This window comes from Colius striatus, chromosome 1 (genome assembly GCF_028858725.1).
Source record: "Colius striatus isolate bColStr4 chromosome 1, bColStr4.1.hap1, whole genome shotgun sequence".
Taxonomy (NCBI): Eukaryota; Metazoa; Chordata; class Aves; order Coliiformes; family Coliidae; genus Colius; species Colius striatus.
Genome location: NC_084759.1, coordinates 5835737 through 5862161, shown reverse-complemented (window position 1 = coordinate 5862161; position 26425 = coordinate 5835737). Strand labels below are relative to the sequence as shown.

At 41.8% G+C, this 26425-nt stretch overlaps 1 protein-coding gene across 1 annotated transcript; it reads left to right on the top strand.

The window, feature by feature from the left end:
* Positions 1 to 210: 210 nt before the first annotated feature.
* CCDC83 (coiled-coil domain containing 83) lies at positions 211 to 21289 on the top strand. Its single transcript, XM_062020473.1, has 10 exons — positions 211 to 293; positions 3072 to 3156; positions 5043 to 5211; positions 6357 to 6524; positions 9584 to 9675; positions 12181 to 12249; positions 15709 to 15830; positions 16831 to 16916; positions 18727 to 18911; positions 21104 to 21289. Exons 1-10 carry the CDS (start codon positions 211 to 213, stop codon positions 21287 to 21289), a joined length of 1245 nt encoding a protein of 414 aa, XP_061876457.1.
* The last annotated feature ends 5136 nt before the right edge of the window (positions 21290 to 26425 follow it).

Below are 26425 nucleotides of genomic sequence, written 5' to 3'. Positions count from 1 at the left end.
CCCAAAAGCCTGAGAGCTCCCCTGGGCAGGATTAGTGTTGTCAAAAATGTATCTTGTTTTGTTTATTTCAGAACTGTTAGGAGCTTGTCACAAATGACAAAAGGTGGTGAACATACAATGTTTTATAAATAGTTACTTTTAATTTTTTTTTTCCCTTCTTGCCCTTTCTTCGTGTTAGGTCTAACTTCTAGCACAAGAACAACAAAAAACATGGAAAAGAAGAAAGAGGAGAAACCAAATGAGCAAGTTGCAGAACCTGAATCAGCTTTCCCAGAATCCTTACTAGAATTTCAGTAGGTTTGCTATATTTAACTTTTCACTCTTATAGAATATGTGAATGGCTAAAGCAGATGACAAGGACAACTTAGCCAATTCAGAGCTTGAGCTGATTGACTGCTGCAGTTGTTTACTGTCCTTTTGTGTTCTTGCTTTGGGTTTTCAAAGCTGTTTTGGAAATATGCACCTTTTAAAACTGTATAATAAACCCTAAACCCATAATTTTGTCTGTTAGTACCCAGTTTTTGATCAGCATACCCTGAAGCTGCAAGAGCACATTTGATTTTTCAGGATTCCTTGGTGCTCACCAAGGTACATGGTCACTAGCTGGAACCTCAGGACTCACTGTTTGAAAATAATGGAGGGATAATTTAAATGTCTCTTAAATTGAAGCAAAGTGGGAGAGTGGGGAAAGCAGAGATGAGTATATGGAGTAGTTACAAAATAGTCCAATTTGTTTGATCTCCAATCTCTTGAGCAGCTGATGGAAAGAGAAAAAAAAAACTCTGCAACTTTTATCAGAGAGGCAGAAATTGAAAGGGAAAAACCTCAACATCATCCAGTATTCAATAGCTGTCAGCATTTGGGGAGCAAGGACCAGTGCCTTAATGTAGATACAGAAAGAGGAGTAAGCAAATTGAAGAGAAACCACATACAGTTCTAGTGGCAGCTGCAGAAGTTTACAGAGCCTATGTGGGATTTTCTGTTTCATTCTGCAAACAACAGAGTAGGAGTTTCCATAGTGAAACTGACCAGATTTGGCCGAATTGTATCATAAATAAATACCATCCAAAAAGTCAACAAACCAACCCATCTATTTTGGGAAGAAGTAAGCAAACTGGACTACTAGGCCTAGGGGGGAAAAAAAAAGCAAACAAATACTACTTTCTGATAAAATTATTGTTATATATTCAAGTATCCAAGCAAATGACTCATTTATTTGAAGACTCTTCCACTGAAATGAGTGCTGTACTGTCATAGGATATTCAGTTTCTGCAGCAACAGTGGGGAGAAAAGGGAAGAAAACTATTTGTTTTTCTGTCTTTATCCCTCTTGCTCTCTATTTCCCTTACTCACTTCATCTCTAACTTGTAACTGCTCTGTACCACTTGATTGCATGGTAGTGTGATCATACAAGTGACTGTCATATTCTGCTTTAGGATTTATCAAGTGTGTAGCATTTATTTAACTTCCATTCCTGATTTTTCTTTTGTATATTGAAGAGTATTTGCTATTCATAGTAATTTTGCATTTACAGTACAGTTTCTTGCTCTAGGATTGGTTAGGAACAATCTCTTGACTGACATGCACTAGTAAAATTCTAAAGGTGACTGAAAAAACTGTCATGGGACTGGAGAGGAGTGTTGTTTCTAGATTATTAAACCACTTGGATGAAACCTGGTATACAGGGTTGAAAAAATAGTACCAAAGAAGTCATCAGTCTAGCTGTTTTGCATTTTGAGTCTAACAAATATCATAGAAAAATCATCTAAAGAGGGAAGTTCCAATACATAGCAGACAAACTTGTGAATTCTATTAAGAAATTTTTGACATGAACAAAGTGATGGCTATGGACTGCCACTTCATGGAAAATCTTAGAGCAGTAGAAATTAAGATCAGCATCAATATTGAAAATACCTGCAATTTTAAACCAGGGAGTCACACTATGTGGCCAAGCTGTCATCTCTGTCTAATAAGTGACTTTTTTTTGCTATAGCTATCACCACTATCCCCCCATAACTCTGTTCTAGTCTCTCTAACTTATCTCATTGTACTTAATGGAAAAGCTTGGGGCACAATAGCACCAGAGGATGCAAATCTTGTAACTTGGAATTTACATGAGTGAGTGGCCCAAACTAACCAGGCAGAAATGATCTTCTTTAAAAAACAATACAACAGGGAGGTAAACAAAAATCCAAACCTAGCCAAAACTCCTCAAGGTACAATTTCTGTGGAAATAGTAAAAGATATTATGGTAATTGTAATACTTGCCTCTGTTTTGCTGTATGGTGAATGAATTCCGGGAACAGAGAGAAAGATTACACAGAGGTTTGCAAATACACACCATTTGCAATCCAGCATTTCTCATCCTAGAGGAGAGAACACCAGAAAAAAAAATCCCTTCACAACTGTGTCAAAGAGGATGACAAGTAGTCCATGAAAGTTGTAAAACCAATGAGCTAGTTCTTTAACCAAAAAAAAAAGTATAAGCATACCCAGAGGATGGTCTGAGGACTGCCGTCTCTGTTCTCTTAGTGCTTCTTAAAGTCTAGCACATTCTTGATATACAAATGCAGCTTATGAAGAACAACAAACCACATTATCAGAAGAATTTAATCCCACTTAATTCTGCAGTTTGAGATTCATCTGACCTGTGTCTGAATGAGTTGCTTAGGCTTCCTCTGTAGTGAATGGTGTGTAATAAATATTTCTGGAGCACAGGTAATCTTGTAGTGTCAGAGACCTGTGTAGTAGGTCAGCTAAACCACATACAGAAAGAATAAATCAGCTTAATCACCCCTAGTGGTTACAAAGGAATAGTGTAGGACTTTGTTTCTCAGTAGGACATTCAAACTAACATGAGGTCCAGATGTATATGGGAAATCATTTCTTCACATGTAGCAGGAAGAGACCTAAATGTCTCTGAGTACTCAAATGCAGAGTACCCAAATGAGTCAAATGATAGGATATGAAAAAACCCAAACAAACCATATTATTTATATATAATCTGACTTTAAAAACATTCCTCAGATATTTTTTATAAGGTTTTTTCTTTCTTTACTCTTTCTCCACAGAGTTGAGACAAAAGAAGCAGCAATTGATCGGGTTTTGTTTGATCTGCAACAAGTGGAAAAGAAGAACAAAGAATGCAATGAAAGGGTAAGTGCTTATACATCCTTCTGCCAACACATTTTGTATGGCGTATTTTAACTCTAATCCTAGAACTACATTCACTAAAACTAGTTATTGTAGTGAATTTCTTGCAGTCAATGAAACTAGAGTTAGTGAGTCACTTCATGTGCTAAAAGTTAGTGTTACCTGAATTAAATGCGACCTAAAGCACAGATGTCCTAAATATAACCACGCAAAAGAAAAGAAAAAAGGAGAGGAGCTGCAGGAGCAGAACATTGCAGAATAGGACACAGCAGTAAGGAAGAATGTGTTCAATGGAGGTGTTTTCCAAAGCACGTCAGATCCTCAGAAACTGCCTAAGTATTTCATCTCTCTCTGCAGCAAACACAAGACAGCAGGCCCCCTTTCAGTAGGTAACTTGACTGCAGTACATTTAGATATGCCTTTTTAAACAGTCCATCACAAAAAGGAGAAAAAGTATTAACTTAATTTTTGTCAGTAGTATTAGCAGATCTAACCAAATATTGAGATGTGCTGACCTTTGTGTTCACCTCTAATAAGGTGACAGAACTGACAGGTTTCTATGACAAACTCAGTTACAATGAAAACTCAATAAAGAAGAGCAAGCATAATACAATTATCTAGACACAGTTTTTATCACTGCTTGATAAAAATTCACTTTCTTGTGGATTAAGAAGTGTGTTGGGTCATTTTTAGAACAAGACTATGTAGCTACTGATGGCACCTGAGTGACACGTTAAAGAACCATGTATATTAACTGTATATAAATAACTGTGTATAAAGAACCATCATATATCTGATGGCTGAGAGCAGTGCACTTTGAAAACATATGTATACAGTCACCAAATGAAATGAATCCGGATGGCTCAAAACCCCTTTAACTGGATAATCGGATTAAACAATGTTGCTGCCTGCACTTCCTATAGCTGCAAAACACACAATTGAAACAATGTCTCTGTGTCCTTCCCATGCCCACACTTGCCCTGCGTTTATAAATATCCATGTTTAGCTCTTGTTGGAATTTCTTTCAGTCTTGAAGCCTGGGTGCTGTTTCATTTGTGGCCTTAACTGTCAGTGAAGTGGCATTTGGCTCTTCCCTCTGCACACATCTGAACTCTTTTATGGTTATTCACCCAATTTGCTGCTAGTTCATCGTCTCTCAAGGACTCCTTCATGTTTTAGACTGTGCAAGGTACTTCAGGGAATGCTTGAAGTGCTATTTATTTCATTTACCCATGTTTTGACAGTTCTTTGAGCTCCGTTCTTTGTTTTCTGCTTAATGTTTCAGAGTGGTTTAGAGTTAATCGTGCTAGAAGTGAGGAATGCTTTAGACTCTACCACAGTTACCATTACCGTTTGGTGGATATGGTTACTTGCTCCTTTGTGGTATCTTTTGGGAGCAAACATACACAATCAGCAATTCCATATAATATGTCACTTGAGAGTGTCATGACAATGGGTTGTAATCTCAGTTGTGGAATCAGACATAACTAATTCCAGCTCTGACAAGACTCTACTGTGGTTATATGCAAGTGACCTGATTGATGACATTTCTACACAAAGATGGTACATTGTCATGATGAATGCTGACATGAAATAAATAACTCCTACAAATAAGTATTGTTATTAAATTGACCCACAAGGAGCTATGTTTCCAGGCGATGGATTATTGATGTTCTGCACCAAGTACAACAGATATTTGTCTCTCATTTCCTTTTGAAGTCTTGGAGTTACTGAGAAACTTCTGACACTTGCAAACTCTCTCTTTCACTCCATCCTTTTTCATTTAGATGTTTTTGCACTGTATCCTGGCATGAGGTCAGATTTTACTTTTCTTCATCAGCTTTGAAAATGGTTTAATCAATGCCTTTTCTTCTGTTACTCTTTAACAGAACAACCTTCTGAAGGAAGAGAAGCAGGCACATATCAGGCGCATATTAAGACAAATAGAAGAACAGGAGAAAGAACAAGATAAAAAGGAGATTGTAACTAAGGATGATGTGGAAGAATCACTGAAGGCAAAATGGCAGTATGCTATGGACCAAGAACAACTTCTGAAAGGTAAGTTGTGGTCATGATTCAACCCCAGTCAACAATTAAACCCCACACAGCCACTTGTTCACTTTCCACTGATGTGCTGGAGGAGAGAAGCAGAAGAGCAAAACCAAGAAAACTCATAGTTGAGATAAAGAAAAGCAAAAGCCATGCACACAAGCAATGCAAAACAAGGAATTTATTCCCCACTTCCTATAGTCAGACAGGTGTTCAGCCAACACCAGGACAGCAGGACTCCAGCACGTGCAATGGTGACTTGGGAAGACAAACACTCTAACTGTCTCCCTTCTTCTTCCCCTAGCTTTGTCTGCTGACATGACATCCTCTGGTGTAAGACATACCTTGGGTCAGTTGGGATCAGCTATCCTGGCTGTATCCCCTCCCAACTCCTTGTATACCGCCAATCTACTTATTTGTGGAGTGGGGTAAGGGGTAGAAAAGGCTGTATGTAAGCACTGTTCAGAAGGATCAAAACCATCTCTGAATTATCAGTGTTTCCAGCAAAAATCCAAAACATAGCCGTATACTAGCTACTGGCAAGAAAATTAACTCTACCCGAGTCAAACCAGCACAGTTGTGAGTTGTGGCAGTGAGATTTGCAGTTTACACAGTTGGGATTGAGAACACTCCCCCCTGCCCCCCCCCCGCCCCCCCATTTTAAATAGGTAAAACTTTGTTGCATAAAAAGCATGGTATGAGATTGTGGGGGGCTTATAAGTAAATTTATTCCCTCCAAGTGTTGTATACTACTGTACAAGTACAGAGGCTCTATTTTTTTTTCCCTCTAAAGTTGAAACTTCTGAAAGTCCTGTGCACTGGCTACACTGGAAGATTGAAACAAAATTACTGATGGCAGAAAACATGACCAGTTTTGACTGTAAAATTCTGGCTGCTATACCTGAAATTCTCACTAGGAAACACATGCATCTTTGATTACATTTCAGTGAGAACTGTTATTTCTCCTTGTCAGGATAAGATCAAATTGTTTTCAGTAATGATGGTGGCCCTTGACACTGTGTGATGCCCTCACATTATAACATATTCTCAGTGAAAGCATCTTTATTAAAGAATTTGATAAAGTCATAAAATTATGAACCATCAGTTTGAGAAATTGGTAACATACTTGTCTTCTGATGTTCATATTTTAATAGATTTACACTCCCAGATTGAAGAAACTGGAAACAGACTTGAAGAAAAGCAGAGTGAAAGAGATGATTTGTTAGAGTACAAAAATGTAGGATGTAAAGCACAGACCAAGAAGATTAAGAATCTGGAAAAAGACATCAAGAAAGTCAAAGAGGACATTCACAGGGCCACAGGTTGGTTTACAGCTAGTGTAGTGCAAGTCTTACAAGCTCTTTCTATATTACTTCTGTATTCCTTAACTTATAAGTTTAGTTTTATGTTAAATTATAGTAACTTATACATCAGCTTTTCCAAGGCAATGCACCTAAACTAGGCTGTATAGTCCTATAAAATGGCAGACCTTTCCATCTTGATCTAGGTCCCTTTAAAGAGCTTTATGAAGTTGCAGAAATGATGAACACTTAAAGAAACTGATAACCTTGGCTTCTGATGCTTTTCTTGTAAAATATAGGCAGCCCATGTTTGTAAAATGTTACTGTGAAGGACTGTGGTTTTCTAAAAATAAGTCTACATGTATTGGGGTCACCTACACACAGGTGTCCCTTAGCACTCATCCTTGAAAACGTTGATTCCGCTCTTGTTGCTTCTCATCATGGTACAAGCACTTCAGATGTTGAAAACTCCTTTGACGGGAAAGTAGTACAAGCTTATTCATGGAATAGAGTCTTTTCAATTGAACACATTGGTTAAAATGCAGAACTAGAGGGAGCTGTTCAGTCAGTGGTCTGGGCTTTGCTTCCTAGTTGCACAGTCTCATGTATGAGGCCCTGCAAAATCACGAGGACAGACATATACAAATGCTGGGAACAGTTTCAGATAGTGACACAACAGTAAAATTAATTTGAGATCTTATGTATTCTGATGCTGAGTGCTTTACAAAGATTTCTTTACTACAGTATTATTTTAAAATCATTTCACTATTTTTCTGTTAAATAACCCATGCTTCTAAGGCAAGAAGGATGTCCTGGTTTTCTTCCTTTATGTCTCTCTCAGTATGCATGGCCACAGCCAAGCAGCTGGTAGTAACAGGCACTGACACTGCTCTAAGGGTCTCTGTATATTCCGTGCCAAACATTACCAGGCGTCAACTCCTGTGGATGAGAGCCAGCTATCTTTTTGTCTCTTGAAACATATATTGTCCCAATTAAGACCTGCATTGTGTTTTCTGCATTGCCAGATAGCTTGTCAGATATCCATCTCTGTGTTCAGGGGAGGGTGATATTTTTCATTAAGTGTTTCCTGTGGTCTTAATAAATTTAAAATTTTGTCATACAGCTGCTGAAATATGAAATGACAAAGCGAGTGGGCTTTTATACAGAAGACCAGCATGAGCCAGTAGGAGCATTCAGTCTGACTTCCTGCATGTCACAGAGTACAGAGACAAAAATTTGTGGTCAAACGGAAGTGTATTTATAGAAAGATTGTTGCAGAGGTACATATAGCAGTTGCCTAACTAACATACTGCAAAATGCTGTTGGTAGTGCTGGATGTTCATAGAATTAGAGAATGATTTGGGTTGGAAGGGACCTCTAAAGATCATCTAGTCCAACCCCCTGCCAAAGCAGGTCCACCTAGAGATCAGGTCGCATAGGAACATGTCCAGGCAGGTTTTGAAGACCTCCAGAGAAGGAGACTCCACACCCTCCCAGGGCAGCCTGGGCCAGGGCTCCCTCATCTGAACAGTAAAATAGTTTTTCCTTATGTTTAAATGGAACTTTTTGTGTTCCAGCTTTTTTCCACTGCCCCTTGTCCTGTTACTAGGTAGAATAGAAAAAAGGGATGTCCCTCCTGACATCCACCATTTATATATTTGTAAATATTAATGTGATCCCCCCTCAATCTCCTCTTCTCCAGACTAAACAGCTCCAGTTCCCACAGCCTTTCCTCATAAGGAAGATGTTCCAGTCCCCTGATCATCTTGGTGGCCCTGTACTGGACTCTCAAGCAGTTCCCTGTGCCTTTTGAGCTGGGGAGCCCAGAACTGGACACAGTACTTCAGATGAGGCCTCACTAGGGCAGAATAGAAGGGGTGTATATTTACTCAACTTCCTAAAATCAAGCTTACAAAGTGTCTGGAGAGTATAGGGAATATAATCTTCTAGCCTACAAAAAAACCCTACACTTAGGTGAGGTATGGGGAGAACAGTGTTGCAGTGAGAGAGTTAGGGAAAATAAATGCCTTAGAAACCGTAAGTATGTCTGAGCAGTTCGTCCTTTTCTTCATTCTCCCAGTACAACTCAGGTTGTTTATCTGTCTGAAAGAATGAAAAGATGAATTAATTACAGTTTGTAAGTATTTCCATTTTATTCTGCCAAGTCTAGATGGTGGATTGATTAAGACAGACCAGCATCCACGATGTTAAATTAAGAATAATGGCCACTTAATGCACCTTTCCTTTTTGACTGCTTTTGACTCCACAGTAGGTCCATGACCAGATACTCATTTACAGCCAGATCAGCAGTTGTCTGTCTGCAACACGAGTGCAGAGCCAGGCTGAATTTCAAGCCTCTGGAACAAGTATGAAGTGCTTTCCTTCAGAGAAAATTACTGCAGTCTCATTCATTCCTTCAGAAGGAGAAAATGCCAAGCAGCAGTGGGCTGTTTAGAATAGCACAAAAACCCTACCCCTTAGAGAAGGATGAAATAATTAAAAGGCAAGTGCCTAGAAATTGAAGCCAAGCAAAATCAGTTTGATATAAGACACACTTTTTAAATAATGATCACAAGTAACAATGAAAGCAAATCATTGAGGCAATTGCCACATTCTCCATTTTGTCCTGTTGTCAAATTAGGACCCCTGAAAGACTCAGATAAGCCCGAAAATGTATTAGATTCTGTATAAAAATTGCCTGAAAGAAAATGCTATGTGCACAAAATGATTTGATATGCTTTTATACCTAAAAAACCTAAGTTTTCTAAGCAAATCTCTCACATGGCTCCAGGAGTTCTTCTGTTGAAAGAGACAAAATGTAGTGTTACGATACCAATATTTTAGCAGAGAATTTCTCAACTCACTACTCAGCTCAGATTCTAGCTTTGTAGTTAACACTATTGTACTTTGGGTTTAGGAGGAGAATTTCTATGGAGTTTGAATCCTTTTCTGTAGAGCATCTGTGCATGTGATACTGGCTCGTAGGTTCCAGTTTAGGAACAAAGTGCCAATTATCTGTTTGTTGTCAGGAGAAGCTGATGTCAAATAATGACTTCTGATTTTCTTTTTTTGTTTTCAAGTCTATTATGGAAAGGATTTAAAAGCAGTGAAAGAAGAAAATGAGAGGCTGCTTGAGAGGCACATCGAGATAGTTAATGAACAGGCCATTGAGGTATTCCTTTTGCCTTTCTTAAAAGTGCTAACTGCATCATAGTTAGGATTCATGTATTCTGCATTAATAATTATATTAAATTAAGATGTGAAACTTTTCCACTAAATTGAGAGTAAAAGAAACTGTAACTCTTCTTACCAAACATGGCATTAGTTATTGTTATATACTTAGGAGTTTCTTCACTGCTCAAGTGAGGGAGCACTGGAAGGGGCTGCCCAGATTGGTTGTGGAGTCTCCTCTGGAGACATTCCAAACCCACCTGGACGAGTTCCTGTGTGCCCTACTCTAGGCAATCCTGCTCTGGCAGAGGGGTTGGACTAGATGATCTTTCAAGGTCCCTTCCAACCCCTAAGATTCTGTGACATGACTTGTTCAAGAACATGTCACTTTTGCTGTGACCTTGGTCTATTTACATAGACTTCAAAAAACCATGGCACAGTAAGAGATCATCTGCTTGGAAACAGATGTCAATAGGGGAAAAAAACCCAAAAAGATATTTTGTGCTTGTATAACATTTTTTAAATGCCAAAATAGTGCAATCTACAGTAAAATTTAGACTTGTTAATACACAGATTTTTTTTTTCTTGTCACCTCTGCCAGCTCTGACTTGCAAACATGATTTACAAATACTTATGGTGTTGACTTGTTACACTCAGAAAATGCAAAGCAGATTTCAGTACAAAACACTGCTTGGGCCCATTATGTATTTAAATTCCCTGGCTTCAGTGCTCGAATTTTCAGACATGTGGGAACATAATCCAAAGGCTGCCCCAGAAGGTTGTGGAGTCTCCTTCTCTGGGGGTTTCCAAACCCATCTGAGCATGTTTCTGTGTGACCTGATTGAGGTGAACATGCTTTAGGAGGAGGTTGGACCGGATGATCTCTAGAGGTCCCTTCCAACTTCTCTCATTCTAGGATTGTGTGACCACATTTATGGTGATCCTTCCCAGTTGATCTTTTCCACTTACCAACATCAGCGGATGTCATCTACCTTGACTTCAGCAAGGCTTTTGACACTGTCTTCCATAACATCCTCATCAGAAAGCTCAGGCACTCTGGCTTGGACGAGTGGACAGTGAGGTGGATCGAGAGCTGGCTGAATGACAGAGCCCAGAGGGGGGTGATCAATGGCAGAGTCGAGTTGGAGGCCTGTGGCCAGTGGAGTTCCACAGGGATGGGTTCTGGGGCCAGTCTTGTTCAACATCTTCATCAAAGACCTGGATGAGGAGATAGTGTACCTTTAGCATGTTCCCTGATGACACCAAACTGGGAGGACTGGCTGATTCCCCAGAAAGCTGTGCTGCCATTCAGCGGGATCTTGATCGGCTTGAGAGTTGGGCAGAGAGGAACCTCATGAGATTCAACAAGGACAAGTGCAGAGTCCTGCATCTGGGAGGAACAACCCCATGCACTAGTATAGGCTGGGGGTCAGACTGCTGAAGAGCAGCTCTGCAGAGAGAGACCTGGGAGTCCTGATTGATAATAAGCTAAATAAGACCTAGCAATGTGCCCTCGTGGCCAAGAAGGCCAATGGCAAGGGAGGTTCAGGTCTTCCTCTACGCTGCCCTGGTGAGGCCTCATCTGGAGTCCTGTATCTCAGCGCAAGAGGGACAGAGAACTTCTGGAGAGAGTCCAGTGCAGGGCCACCAAGATGATCAGGGGACTGGAGCATCTTTCATATGAGAAAAGGCTGCGGGAACCGGGGCTGTTTAGTCTAGAAAAGAGGAGACTGAGGGGAGACCTTATTAACATTTACAAATATCTAAAAGGTGGGTGTCAGGAGTTTGGGACATCCCTTTTTCTATAGTAGCTAGCAACAGGACAAGGGGTAATGGGATGAAGCTGGAACACAAAAAGTTCCACTTCAATATAAGAAAAAACTATTTCACTGTGAAGGTGAGGGAACAGTGCACAGGCTGCCCAGAGGGGTTGTGGAGTCTCCTTCCTTGGAGGTCTTCAAAACCTGCCTGGACACGTTCCTATGCGACCTGATCTAGGTGAACCTGCTTCTGCAGGGGGGTTGGACTTGATCTCTAAAGGTCCCTTCCAACCCCACCATTCTTTGATTCTGTCAATAATTAAATTGTAGCCTTGGCTAATTAGCGTAGACCTCTACATGTTCAAGTTACTTCCCATAAATCAATACTGCCTCATTTGGAATTTTGCTTGGGTTTTTTAATAACCAGAGGTTCAACTTCCCTAGAACAGGAAAATTTGAGCAGTAGTGGGAACATGGAAGAATTTGTTAGGCAAAAATATCATATTTTAATGTGGGAAACTTTGAAATATTGGTAAACTGCTTGACATATAAACTACAGTAGGCAGATGGAGATGAAACAGCTGGTCTTGTGGACTGAATGTCCTTGTAATCCCTTAGGAGATGCTACAGTCTCTTCAGATGTCTCAATTATTTCCTGCTAAACAGCAGAAGATTCTTCTTTATAGTGTGCACCACTGTCAAAGTCTTACTTTCAGATGAGGTGATCTTAATTTGTGTTTTCTCAGAATGCTGTTAAACACTTAGACAAGAAGAGTCGCAGAGCAGTTGGAGAGAATGAATGGCTTAAGGAAGAGGTAAGAGGATCACTTGTGTACACTTTATCATGGTAATTCAGGTTTGAAATACCATGGCCTGTAGTCACAACTGCTTCCAGCAATGAGCCTCTGAAGGCTTTCATAGGAAAAGGGAAGCAATTTTCCTATATTTAATGTGTAATCCTGAGTAGCAGACTGTGTGTGTGATGAATAAAGGTCAAAGATGAACATCTGCTTTCACAAATAAAGGACTCGTTTTCCTGCCCAAGCAGTTATACGAAGGACTACAACATTCCATACAAGGAAGTATTTCTATCTGTGGAGAGTGGAACACTGTGTAGTATAAAGACCCAGCCACTTGAGTATCTGAGGAGTGTAGCTCTGCATTGCATTAAAGTTCTAGTGCTGCCCTATTGAAAGAAAATGGATATGGGTCTTGGAAACATTCTCCAAAAAAAGGCTTTAAATAGAGACAATAAAGAAACCCTGGAGAGTAGTACACTGAAGAGAGGAAAATCAAAGTTGTATGTAGTTGTAATTTATTACTTGATAGCTTTTATACTGTACTTTTAATGGCAATTTAGAGCACTATATTAGATAGATATAACTTTTCTTGTCAAGAAAAAAGTTTTTTGTGAGTTTTTTGTTAGGAAACTGATTTTTCCATGGTAGAAGTTTGGTTGTGTTTTTGCCAGTCCCTACAGGTTCTTTGTGGTGATCAAATCTAAGCAAGAGATGGGAGGGAAAAAATACATCTTTACAATCTCAGTGTATAACTGAGCCAAACTTTTGGGGAAATTAATAAAAGAACTTGCTGTTTTTCATTGCCACATCAACAAGACTGACAGGGGTTTCTCTTTTTTACTCACTAGTTTATGATACTTGCCAGCATGCAGGGATACAGCTTTCCCCTTAATGAGCTCTGAGCCTACATCTTAAACTTTCCAGGGAGTGTTTCCAAACCACAGATTCTGAGGCAATGAGGCAGGGCTCAATAGGAAAAAATTAATGTTTTAATCTGTATAAACAAGTAGATCTTGTTTCTATCTATCTTGTCACTGAATGAGTATGAAATCCCTTCTCATCTCCCTGCCTCAATGAACACTTAGGAATTTTACACACATTAGACAGTGTCAACAAGGGAGATCCACTTTGAAGCACTCTTATGTCCTGACAGTCCTTCACCTCAGAGTTGAGGATTTGGATTCCTCTCCCCTCCACTAGAAGTTTCCTATGTTATGAATTAATTTCCTGTGTTATGAATTAGTGCTTTGAATTATCATGGAAAACAAAACTATTATCACCAACTTCTCCAGTTCTCTGAATTCACTCTTTCATTTTCTCTGCTTTTCTTACACAGAAGAAGTATTTTCTCCCAGGCTAATGTTTACACGTGGCTGACAGACTCTTCTATGTATTTTCTTTTGGGGAGATGAACAAAAAATTTCAGTTTTGTCCTGGTTCAAAATTTATATTTTTTCTTCTTTTTGGCCACTGAACTGAAAAGTGACTTGCCAAAACAGCCCTAAACCAGTTACCTGATTTCAACAGATTTGGAGATTTCAGTCACATTTTTCCATGATTACTGTTTCATGCCGAAAAGGTGCAAAGCTGCAGCACCTCATTGTGCCAAGCCACATCCTGTCTGTCCTGTCATTTTCACCTTTTTAAATCTCTGGGATAAAGGGAGCTCATTTTTAATTGCAAATTTGGATGATTATAGCTGGGCTAACTTGGCTTTAGTGAGAACAGATGCCTTCAGATCACTGGTACTGTTTTTGAGCGTGTGCATATGTCTAAGATTTCTGGGGAGGTATCTGTCCCATAGTACATTCCACTTAGAATCACAGAATTGTCTTGGTTGGAAAAGACCTTTAAGATCATCAGGTCCAACCACTCACACTACCAAGCTCATCACTAAATCACGTCCCTCAGCACCTCATGCATCTTTCAAATATCTCCAGGGATGGTGATTCTACCACCTCCCTGGGCAGCCTATGCCAGTGTTTAACAACCCTCTCAGTGAAAAAGTTCTTCCTAAACTCCCATCTAAACCTCTCCTGATGCAATATGAGGCAGTATTTCCTCTTGTCCTCTTCTTGGGAGAAGAGATTGACCCCCACCTCCCTACAACCTCCTTTCAGGCAGTCTTAGAGAGTGATCACGTCCCTCAGCCTCCTTTTCTCTAGGCTAAACATCCCCAGCTCCCTCAGCCACTCACTATCAAGACTTGTGCTCCAGACCCTTCTTCAGCTCCAGTGCCTGGCTCTGAACACTCTCCAGCACCTCAGTGTCCTTCTTGTAGTGAGAGGCCCAAAACTGAACCCAGTACTCAAGGTGTGGCCTCACCAGTGCTGAGTACAGGGAGACAATCACTGCCTTGGTCCTGCTGGCCACACTATTTCTGATACAAGCCAGGATGCCCTTGGCCTTCTTAGCCACCTGGGCACACTGCTGGCTCATATTCAGCTGTCTGTAGAACAATCCTTCCAGGCAGCTTTGCTCCCCTCTGGGCAGCTTTGCAGCCCCTCTGCCCCAAGCCTGTAGCATTGCCTGAGGTTATTGTGGCCCAAGTGCAGATCCCAGCACTTGGCCTCATGGAATCTCATACAACTGGTCTCAGTCCATCGATCCAGCCTGGCCAGGTCCCTCTGAAGAGCCTTCCTGTCCTCAAGCAAATTTACACACTCCTCAGCTTGGTGTCATCTGCAATCTTACTGAAAGTGCACTCGATCCCCTCATCCAGATTAAGTAAACAGAACAGACCCCAAGCCTGAGCCCTGGGGAACACCACTGGTGACCAGCCAACAGCCGGATTTAGTTCCCTTCCCCATCACTCTTTAGGCCCGGACATCCAGTTTTCCACCTAACACAGAGTAAGTCCATCCAAGCCATGGGCAGCCAGTTCCCAATCAAGGGATAGAAACTTGCTTGTTCTTCAGGAAAAGTGAGAGGAACTGTGGGAACTGACTAACCAGTATCCTTTGGTTAATATAACCTCATGGCAATATGGGGTGATTAGCAGGCCAAAAGAGAACCTGGGGTTTAGCCAATGTTGTGGCTAACTTGGGCTGAAAGCTTCACTAATTCTGGGTAAGAAAGTTTGTGTATAGGCAGGAAATAAAGGGAACACTTGAATTTGTCTCTATAAAGAAGGCTGTTCTCTCCCAAAGTTCTGGTGTGAAAGCCAAAAAGCCAAAAAGGAAAAGCTCCTGTCTCCCAGACCTATTTGGCTGCATGAGAAGGTTCTGCTGGCAGGGTTGCACAGCCCAAATATGTGGCTGGGATTAACAGAGTTGTGCCAATAAAGGGATCTAAAAAAGGTGTGAAAGAACCTGAAAGTATGTCACTATATTTCTCCAACAAATGCATGGTCTTCTTGATACAGCTGCATTCTTTCCAGATATGGGCTAGTAAGATGGTTACCATGAAGGCTTTCCAAAATCAATAGTCTTTCTAAGACGATTCTTTTTACTGTTTTTTTCCAATTGTCAAAAGATTAAGATATACCAAAAGGAAGTGAATGATCTGCAAGCCTCTGTTCAGCTCCTGGAAGAAGAAAATATCAGTTTAGTGACAGACCTTGTTGATGGCAGATGGCAGAATTTGGGAGTACCCAGGTAAAACGATGCCTTCACAGAATCAAATGCCTTCTTCTGCCCCTAGAGCTATTTGGGCTCTCCCACAGCAAAGCCAAGGTAGTTTCCTAGTTGAGAGGAGGCAAGATTTGACTGAGTACATGTAGGACTTGTGTCTGTGAAGGATGACATTGCAGCCTTCCAAATAAACAAAATTCAGAGAAGAAACTAGTTCTTTAAAAATCTACTAAGACCTAGTGACACTCTCTTTTAGTGGGGGTGCCATTTGGGCTTGGAAATATTTTCTTTCTGTTGCAATTGTCTCAGACTCACCTGCTTAAACCAAGTGCTGAGTAATAGATTTTTCCTTTATTCTTGGCAAAATATTGAAGGATGTGAAGATTAATATGGAAATATTGGGGAGTTTGCATTCTTAAGTGAAACAGCCAACCTGGTACTGAGTAAGGAAGACACCCTGGAATAGGTCTGTCTGTAGAGGTGTCTGTAAGATTAGTTACATTTGTATTGAAATTATTTAACTTGTTCTCTAGAGAGAGATTAATTTAGCAACAAAACATCAACCCTAATGCTATCAAAAGCACAATGTAACAATGGAAATGATCCATCTTCATTTTCCAGTCCCAGCTCAGTGATTTCAACCCTACTACAAAAAGTTCCAAGTCTTAAGAAGTGACCATTTTTCTCTCCTCTCCAAAGTTTGGACTGCTTTTAAATGCAAGCTGCCAGCTGTGGTTTGGATCTTGGACTGATTCGAGACTATAACATTTGTTTTCTTTTAGTCTCATGGACATAGTTGAACTTAGGCACCAAGAATAAAACAGAGCAGCTTATTAGCCACTAAGCTACCTGGCTGCCTCCAGTGCATTTTTAAACCGTTGCGCTATTCAGCTTTTGTGGTTAAGTAGCAAATGGTTTTCAGAAAGAGTTCCCTCCCTCTCACCCCAAAAGATTGCTTGGAACAATTTAGAGAGAAAATTCAGACCTCTAATGTGAGTTTCACTTTATCTTTTTAATTTCATAGGCATTTGTACCTCACCCAGGCAGCTGGCTTGCAAGACGAATTTCCTAAGGATGAAATGAAAAAAGTAGAGTATAGAGAGCATGCAGGTAATGCACATGCCAGCAGCTTACAAGAACTGACAAGTTACTGAACATTTACATGCTTTTTATTTCTTAGGTTTTCTGTCAAACTGTCTGTTTGACATGTTGAACACTTAATTTCCCACTTACTTGCAGCCACCACAGAAATGATAGACTGTAGTTTGCATTAAGACAAAATCATGACCTACCTGCAAGATAATTTAAAATTGAAATTGGTGTTTAGATTTTGAATGGAATTACTCACATAGAGGTATCCTGGGATGTGGTTATCAGGATCAGCCATCTTTTACAAAGATATGAATCATATCTTAATCAGTTCTTTACTGATCCTTACAGAATCACAGAATTACAGAATGGTTGGGGTTGGAAGAGACCTCCAGAGCTCATCCAGTCCAACCCCCTGCTAAAGCAGGTTCACCTTGATCAGGGGGCACAGGAACACATCCAGGTGGGTTTGGAAACCTCCCAAGGAGACTCCACAACCTCCCTAGGCAACCTGTGCCAGGGCTCGCTCACCTGAACAGCAAAGAAGTTTCTCCTTATGTTCCAGGGGAATTTCCTGTATTCCAGCTTGTGCCTGTAGTTCCCAGGTCCTCCTTCTCATCCTTTTGAAGACTGGAGTGACATTGGCCTTCCTCCAGCACTCAGGCACCTCACCTGTGTTCTGTGAACATTCAAAAATGATAACTTCATCATACCTTGTCCTTGAGAGGACACTCTTGATCTCTACACTGACTTTCACTTGAAGTGTATGTGCACAGTCATTCAGCTCATAGACACATACTAGAGTTACACTATAAATAAATTCCTAGCAAGAGCAGATGAAGCTACATGGAACTCAACCTGAACTGAAAATCTTGGTAAGTTGTACAGCATTTTGGGATGAATCTCTTATCTCTTCTGGTAGATGTGTCCAGGAAAAGGATATACCTTTAGGCAAGGACTGTATCAGTCTGCCTATCCATTTGGGAGGCATTGTATGGATTCCTTGATGTCACGTTTAATGTACTCACTTCATGTGTGTGGAAGAAAGAGGAGGGGAAAAGGCAAAATTAAATCAAAGACCTAAGTTCCAAAAAATTCACCCATACAAGTATGAGAACAAGTCTCTTGAAATTCTAATTGGTTCCAGACATAGGTGAGTCTTTCTGGAACCATGAAGCATCAGCAAACGTGACTAAGGCCTCCGAATTAGATATATGTTTACTTTAAACAGTTCAGCTCTATTACCTTTGCTAGGACTTTACAATAGTTACTGGTTTTGTTTCAATAAGCTGGGATCAAGTCATTGTCCCAGAAAAACATTTAACTTGGCAGTCCATGTCCAATGTTGTCTGTCATCCTGAGAATTAGTCAACTGCAAATGTGGGCCCTTCAGGGGAGATACCAGCAGACTTGCTCTGTTTCAAGAACTTTTATATATGTGCATATAAAGATACATTGATATAGAAAAAGGCTTTATTTGCTTTTGTTGCATTTCCTATTTTTTTTTAACTGTTCCTGCCTGTAAAGGATTTAAGTTGCACTGATAAAAGCTGGTTTTCTGCTGCCCTGTCCCACGGGCCCACTGCTTCTTCCAATCAATTTCAGTTCCTGATCTTGATTGGAAATTGTGAACAGAAACAAACACACAAAAATCATTGAGCAAAATCAACATTTGTCTTGGATTGTCAATTAAAATCTTACCAAGCTGTTCTTTATGTTGCACTGGTCAAAATACACTAAAGATTGCAGGCAATGCTCATACTGAATACCAGTTCTGCTCTTCATAAAGATTAACAGTTACATACACATCATTGTTCATGTCTTTAACAAGCAAAAGCAGATGGAGCTGAAAGCCTCGGAAGTGCCACAATCCTGTGTCAGAAAGAAATGGCCCTTGCAAAGATTCAGTCTAAAACAGAGAATGAGAAGCCTCAAGACAATGATAAGGAGCTGTGGGAGAAGTCTTTCACTCCAACACTTGACAGCTTGTTGTATGGAGATGAAAAAGATTTCCAGGTATGCATTAAAGTAACTGAGTCTTTCACTGACACAAATGTATTTCAGTGTGGAGTGTGAGCAACTGCAGGAGCCTTCTAGTCCCTGTGATGCTAGGGCAAAAAAATCTCCAATGCCTTTTACCTCTTGAACAATTCAGGCATCTGGAACTGCATGAGATGGTGAGGACACTCCCTGTCCTTATGCCAAAAGGGCATATGTTCTGTCATACAGGCCCGCCTCCATGGATGTTTTGGGTGCCTTAGGGCATTTCTGATAGCACAAGACAATGGCAGTGGAATGGTGTCATGGGAGCCAGCATATAGAATCACAGAATTATTATGGTTGGAAAAGGCCTTAAAGATCATTGAGTCAAACCACTCACCTCACACTGCCAGGCCCATCACTAAACTAAACCATATGTGTCTTTTGAATATCTCCAGGGATGGTGACTCCACCACCTCCCTGGGCAGCCTGTGCCAGTGTCTAACAACCCTCTCAGTGAAAAAGTTCTTCCTAATGTCCAATCTAAACCTCCCCTGGTGCAACCTGAGCTCATTTTCTCTTGTCCTGTCGTTCATTACTGGAGAGAAGAGATTGACCACCACCTCACTACAACTCCCCTTCAAGTAGTTGTAGAGAGTGATCATGTATCCTCTCAGCCTCCTTCTCTTGAGGCTAAACATCCCCAGCTGCCTCAGCCACTCCTCATAAGTCTTGTTCTCTAGACCCTTCCCCAGCTTCATTGCATGAGGGTGAAATTCCTTGTAGAAAGAATTCTGAATGTCGCCTAATGACAGTTTTCTGTGGTACTGCACAGGCTCATTAGCTTGGATGTCAGTCCTTTAGAGCGTCTGTAGCATAAGAGCATTAGCGATCAACAAGTATATCCCTTCAACAGAAAGCCAAGATGAAGGTGTTCCTGGGTGCAAAGAACAGGGGCTGAGAGAATAAAAAGGTACAGGTTTATATATAAATAGGAAGAGTTTGTGTGGTCCTCAAAAGAGATGGTGGCACATACTTCAGGAGAGCCTTGATTCTAGGTTGCAAAAAGAAGTTTCCTGGATTCCTTTGAACTCTTGAGTTAGGAAAACTTCAATACATTTTAAAGTAAACTAATAACTCTCAGAGTGTTTGATTTCTACTGCATCATTGATTTCTACTGCAAATTAAAGATGCTACAGATCTGGGACAGACTGCAGAGATTCCTGTGTAAAGATAATGTTTCTTTCCTCTTGAATATTCACTGCAAACATACTCATTACTGAGTTTGAAAACAAAACACAACTCTTTTTCTAGAAATTTGCCATTAGTTTGATTAATACCTTGCAACTTGTGTTGAGAAAAATCATCCTGTTTCCTTGATCAGAGACTAACTTACGAGGTGGCTCTGTCCTGAAGACTCATTACAGAGAAAAACTGAACATGTAACAACATCATCTGTCCAGATGTTTTTTCCCTTAGGAGAGAAATGACTGCTTTATTTTTTCTTCCTGCTGTCAGCATCGCAGAGCCCACCTTGCTGAGGGCTGTATGTAGGTGCTACTGACATTCTGGTGCTTCCTAACAGCAAAGGTATAACTGCAGACAGTGCAGTTGCACTGACAACTGTGATGAAAGTATTTATTAAATGAGAGTGATTCAAAAGTTTGTGCTGTAGAGTTTCTACTTCCCTCTCCCTGGCCTTGGTTGTGTGCTCCTGCCCTCAGGGAACCTGTAGTGCACACCAGCCTTTCCTGTAGCTGATTCCCTCCCCAGCCCAGCAGAAAAGCTGGTGCTTTTTTCTCCTCCTGAATTATTTTTCTGTTGGGCCAGTCAGCTGAATTGACTCAGAGGTTTGGAGAAGAGCAGAGCCAGCACAGACAGGGTGGAAGCACATGGCTGGACTTGGACCTCTCTCTTTTGGCAGTAGTGAGCTATTGGATTAGTTTAGTTCTTCTCACAGAACTGAACTTGGGAACAGAATTTGATTTGCAGAGAAAATGTTCTTGATGAAAACCCACAGGAAGAGAAGAGGGCAGCAGGGCTGCAGCTCCCGAAGTTGAGCTGGCTTGTAAGCCAAGCCTGTTAGCATTGACAGTACCAAACGGATAGCAAGCCCAGGGCAGCAGCTTTACAGTTGCTTTTAAAAAGAAAGTTGCTGCTTTGGGTATCTTTTCAGAGTGTCTGCTTTTCAATGTCATTGCAGAAGAATAATATTCTTTCTTCTTAAGGAATACTTAACCCTGAGTCCTCTGGAGACTGGGCTGCTGCGTGTGGTTGGAAGAGCCATGCCTATTCATAAAGAGCCAGAGGAAATGCCAAGCAGGAGCGACACAGAAGATGGCATTATTGGTAAAACAGATGGGCACATCACAGCTCAGATGATCAAGGCCTTATCTAACGAGAAGGTTGGTTAAAAGTAGACAAGCTGTGAAATGTAACTCTCTCAATTCTTTAAATATTTGCTCTGTCTTTCGAGGAGTGTGTGACACTGAACTTTGGGGAAACTATTTTTGAGAGCCTGAATCAGGATTAACACATAGAAGTGCAATGAGAGATGTGTCTGTGTGCAGGTTGCTAACTGAAAGATTCCTTTCCTTACCACCCTGAGAAATCAACTGCACTTTTGGAGCTTCTCAGTCCATGTAGCTACACATATATCTGATAAGGACCCTAGTCAATAGCTGTTTTTTGTGGTGCCTGCTTGCAGTCTGACACTGCATGGATGAATGCAGGCTGCCATAAAATGCATCACTGTTATAAAGTACTTAAAACTCTGCTAAAGCAGAATCCAATTTATCCAATTATAATTCAACTGTTGCTGCAAATGGAAGGTTTGAATGCATTTTAGCTGTCTCCATAAAACCCAAACTTAAATATACTGAGGTAACAAAAAAAAACCCCAAAAAAAACCCCAGAAAACCCCAAACAAAACCAGAGCATAAAAATCACCGAAGCTTCAATGGTATTTTGTATTACAGTTGGCCAAATATGTTGTGTAACCCTATATATAGCTTTAGTAGGGGCCAGTCTCTGTGAATATAAATTTGAGTGCATTGATTTAACGTGTTTTTCTGGCTCTCATGGTAAAACCTGAGCACCCTCTCAGGAGTGCACAAGGCAGTTGCTTCCCACAGGCATGAGCAGGCTCCTGATCTGGAGGCTCCTGACCTCCATGGAGGCCTGTGGCCAGTGGAGTTCCTCAGGGATGGGTTCTGGGGCCAGTCTTGTTCAACATCTTCATCAACGACCTGGATGAGGGGACAGAGTGTACCCTCAGCATGTTCCCTGATGACAGCAAACTGGGAGGACTGGCTGATTCCCCAGAGGCTGTGCTGCCATTCAGTGGGATCTCGATTGGCTTGAGAGTTGGGTAGAGAGGAACCTCATGAGGTTCAACAAGGACAAGTGCAGAGTCCTGCATCTGGGAAGGAACAACCCCCTGCACCAGTACAGGCTGGGGGTTGAACTGCTGAAGAGCAGCCTCTGCAGAGAGAGACCTGGGAGTCCTGATTGATAATAAGCTAAATATGAGGCAGCAATGTGCCCTCGTGGCCAAGAAGGCCAATGGCATCCTGGGATGCATCAAGAAGAGTGTTGCCAGCAGGTCAAGGGAGGTTCTGCTCCCCCTCTACTCTGCCCTGGTGAGGCCTCATCTGGAGTACTGTATCCAGTTCTGGGCTCCCCAGCTCAAGAGGGACAGGGAACTTCTGGAGACAGTCCAGAGCAGGGCCAGAAAGATGATCAGGGGACTGGAGCATCTTTCATATGAGGAAAGGCTACGGGAACTGGGGCTGTTTAGTCTGGAAAAGAAGAGACTGAGGGGGAGTGTCTAATATTTATAAGTATCTTAATGGTGAGTATCAGGAGGTTGGGACATCCCTTTTTTCTACTGTATCAAGCAACAGGACAAGGGGTAATGGGATGAAGCTGGAACACGAAATGTTCCATTTAAACATGAGAAAAAACTGTTTCACTGTTAAGGTGAGGGAGCCCTGGCACAGGCTGCTCAAGGCCGCTGTGGAGTCTCCTTCCTTGGAGATTTCCAAATCTGTCTGGATGTGTTTCTGTGCCACCTGATCTAGGCAGATCTACTTGAGTAGGGGGGTTGGACTGGATGATCTCTAAAGGTCTCTTCCAACCCTACCATTCTGTGATGCTGTGGAATTTCCTTGTTCCATGGCTCAGTGGCTGTGTTCCATGTGCCACACCTGGGGATGGTTGTCAGTGTCTTGTTCCCACATCAAGTTCTAAGACAATAAAGGGTTTATAGCCATCTGCAGTAGTGAGCTGTGAGTGTAACGTTGCAGAGAAACATCCTTACTTCTACAGTGGACTCAAACATCAAGGGAGAGCTGGTTTTTTTCAGAGGAACATCCAGCTGCAAAACATCAGTGGCTTAAGATGCTGATGCCATTACATTCTCTGTTCCTTGCCTGTCACTGTAGTGCAACTTTTCGGTCCATCAGCTTCTGCCTTGACCTTATTCTGGCAAGCTCCTTTCAGCCCACAGAAGCAGTGGACTGACTTAATAACTTCTCTCTCAGAAGGCAGACAAACAAGAACAAACACTGCAGAACAAGTCTCCTTCCCTCATTTCCCAAACCACATGGGTCTGAACCTGTGGAAGGATTGCCTTGTTATGTAACCCAGTTGCAGCCCAAGCTGCAAACCTCTCAAAAACCAGAGCAGGAGTTAAGTAACTTGCATTCCCTACAGCTCAGGCTGAGAAGAGTTCCTACTTGCACAGCCAGACCATAAAGTGTTGCCATCTAGTTGCTTGCCTCTCTGGGGGAGTGGCTGAGAGGGTTCACAGCAACATTGTCCTTCAGCACAATGAAATGGCTTTTATTATCATAGGCTGACATGCAACTTGGGTGATGCTCTTATCTCTTTAACTTCGAATTTCCAGTGAACATGTGTGAGGGTTGGGTGTTATTTTCCTTTTGAAACTGCAGATTTCTTAGAGTTGTATGTTAAATGCACAACTCTCTAGCTCAACCCAGGCTTTGCCTGGATTATCACTGTGGGCACACTTTCCTGCACCCTCTAGCTTAATGAGTGTCCTGTAGCTAATGCAGTCATTAAAAGGTGTTTCCTGACAATTTAATTTCCTGAGAATTTAAGGGTGACTCCTGTAGGTTTTGTCCTAACTGAAGCAGTGAACCCTGACTCCTGTTGTTTAAGTAGGAGTTGGAAGCATTGGCTGTAGTGCCAGAAAGTAGACTGATCAGCCCTCTGGTTTATAACATGTTGCTCATTCCTGAGAGATTTTGCCAGCAACAAATTGACCAAATCCAGATGCCTCATTTGCTGCAAAGTGAGCTTTCTCCACAGAAAAGCCTCACGCTGGCCTTAATGCTAATCCTATTGAAATCAAGGAGATTTGGGACACTTTGCTAAACATATTTTGCCACAGGCTGTTGCTTCTGGCTTGTGGCCCTCTGACCCACACAGGCATTGATGAGAAGAGGCTGAATAGTGACTTGAAGAGGCAAAGTCTTTTTTCCAAGGTACAGGTTTACATTGTCTTGCCATATGTCCTACATGTGGTGGTGTCATGGGCATAAGCAAAGAGAAGCCTAGGGGTGGGCCCTACATTTACATCTTCACGAAATGGAAATGCTTCTTGAGGGCTGGTGGGAAGGAGAGAATTTTCTTCCATGGAAAAGCTGTTCAGCATGAGCCATATTCTAATTCCGCAACTAAACAACAAGCTGAACTAATTACTGAGCAGAACTAATCCCTCTTTTAAGTAAGACATTTCTTGGGCTTGCACATCCCTCAAAAAAAGCCTCTGGAGCCAAGAGGATCCCAGTGCTCCAGCTGCTTGAGTCGCCTCAGGTGTTGGGGTACCTCAGTCAGATTACAGCAGAGATTTAACTGGTCAAAGCAGGTGAGATTCAGTGCAAGATGAAGGCTCTCTGTCTTTACAGGGCTGCTCCTTGCTTTTGTAAGGCTGCCCCTGCCTTTGCAGGGCTGCTTGCCAGCCCAGTGTCTCAGCAGAGTCTGCAGCTCCAGATATGTGCTGGGCAGGAATAGCTGAGCTCCCTTGAAAACTGGCACATGTTTGCACTCAAATACAGGACAAGCTGAGCTACTGTGTAGATACAGGTTGCTTGTTTGAGCTTTTCCAAAAGCACTATTCTAAACAGCTGATTAACCTGTTGAGGGTTTAGATCAGATTATTCAATGCTTACACAAGTTTCTCCATAGGAAATGCACAGATCATAGAATCATGGAATCATAGAATGGTAGGGGTTGGAAGGGACCTTTAGAGATCATCTAGTCCAACGCCCTGCAGAAGCAGGTCCCACCTAGATCAGATCACACAGGAACGTGTCCAGGTGGGTTTTGAAGACCTCCAGAGAAGGGGAGGGAGCAGAACCTCCCTCAACCTCCTGGCCACATTCTTCTCGATGCAACTCAGAATGCCATTGGCCATGGTGCTGGATCTCTTCCTCACTTTCAATGTTTGAAGCACAGCAAGAAGCTAAAATTGTATCAAATAAAGCTTTTCTGGAAAAACTGTCCTGGGGCAACTGCTGTAGCTGGCAGGGGGAAGCTCAGCAATCACCACTGTGAGCAGAGCAGAGATCCACACTGAGGCCCTCCCTCCTGGTAGCATGGCTGTGCTGCCCCAAGTTGCACCCTCACCCACCATCCCCTCACAACAGATATTGAAGGAAGGTGCCTGTTTGCTCTGCCTCAGGGAATTTCACCCACAGTGAAATGGACACAGTACTTCCTCAGCACTGAGATACAAAAGGGTGTCACAGGGGCATCAGTGATGTTCCACTTTCAGGGGAACCTGCACAGGGTTCCCTCCTCCCCACTCATTCCTCTGCTCCCAGGAGGACATGGCAAACACATCCCTTTGTTCTCCAGTTTGAACATGGAAGACATCAGTAACTCACATTTACTTGTTGGGCAAATTCAGCACAAGCTGTCAGAAGCATTTCTCCTCTCTCCCTGCAGCATGACTGACCTGCACAGGGCAAGGCCACAGCCTGCCAACAGGCCAAGGAGGAAGCACTGATTTAGGTTACCATATGCTCCCATTAACATTAATTTTTCTTCACTACTCAGCATATTCCTTCACTACCCCTCACATTATCTTGTCAAGCTGCTCCCATCAGCATTTAATGTTTCCCAGTGTTTTTGGCACCTAATTCTCTTTTTTCCCCCCACAATCTTCATCTCAATTATGTCATGGCCTTCAAGTTGCAACTCGTTTACAAACAACACTACAAAATTTATACCAGCCCCAGAAAACAGGCACTTTGTGTCTAATAAAAGACACAGGTTTCACCCCTGTCTCCCTTCCTGCTGAAGGGCCCCTGGGCAGTCTCTGATTTATTCCAGGAGCTGTCTCAATGGACCATCTGATGTCACATAAAGTCCTGCAAGAAGCTTTTAAACAGTTCCTGAGGTACTGGCCCTGTCAACTGATGGTGCAGAACAGTTCACTTGTTTGCGACTTTAAAACATGGGACAGAAGCAGCAAAAGAACTGAGATTGGGCATCAGATGAAGATTCATTTGGGCTTTCAG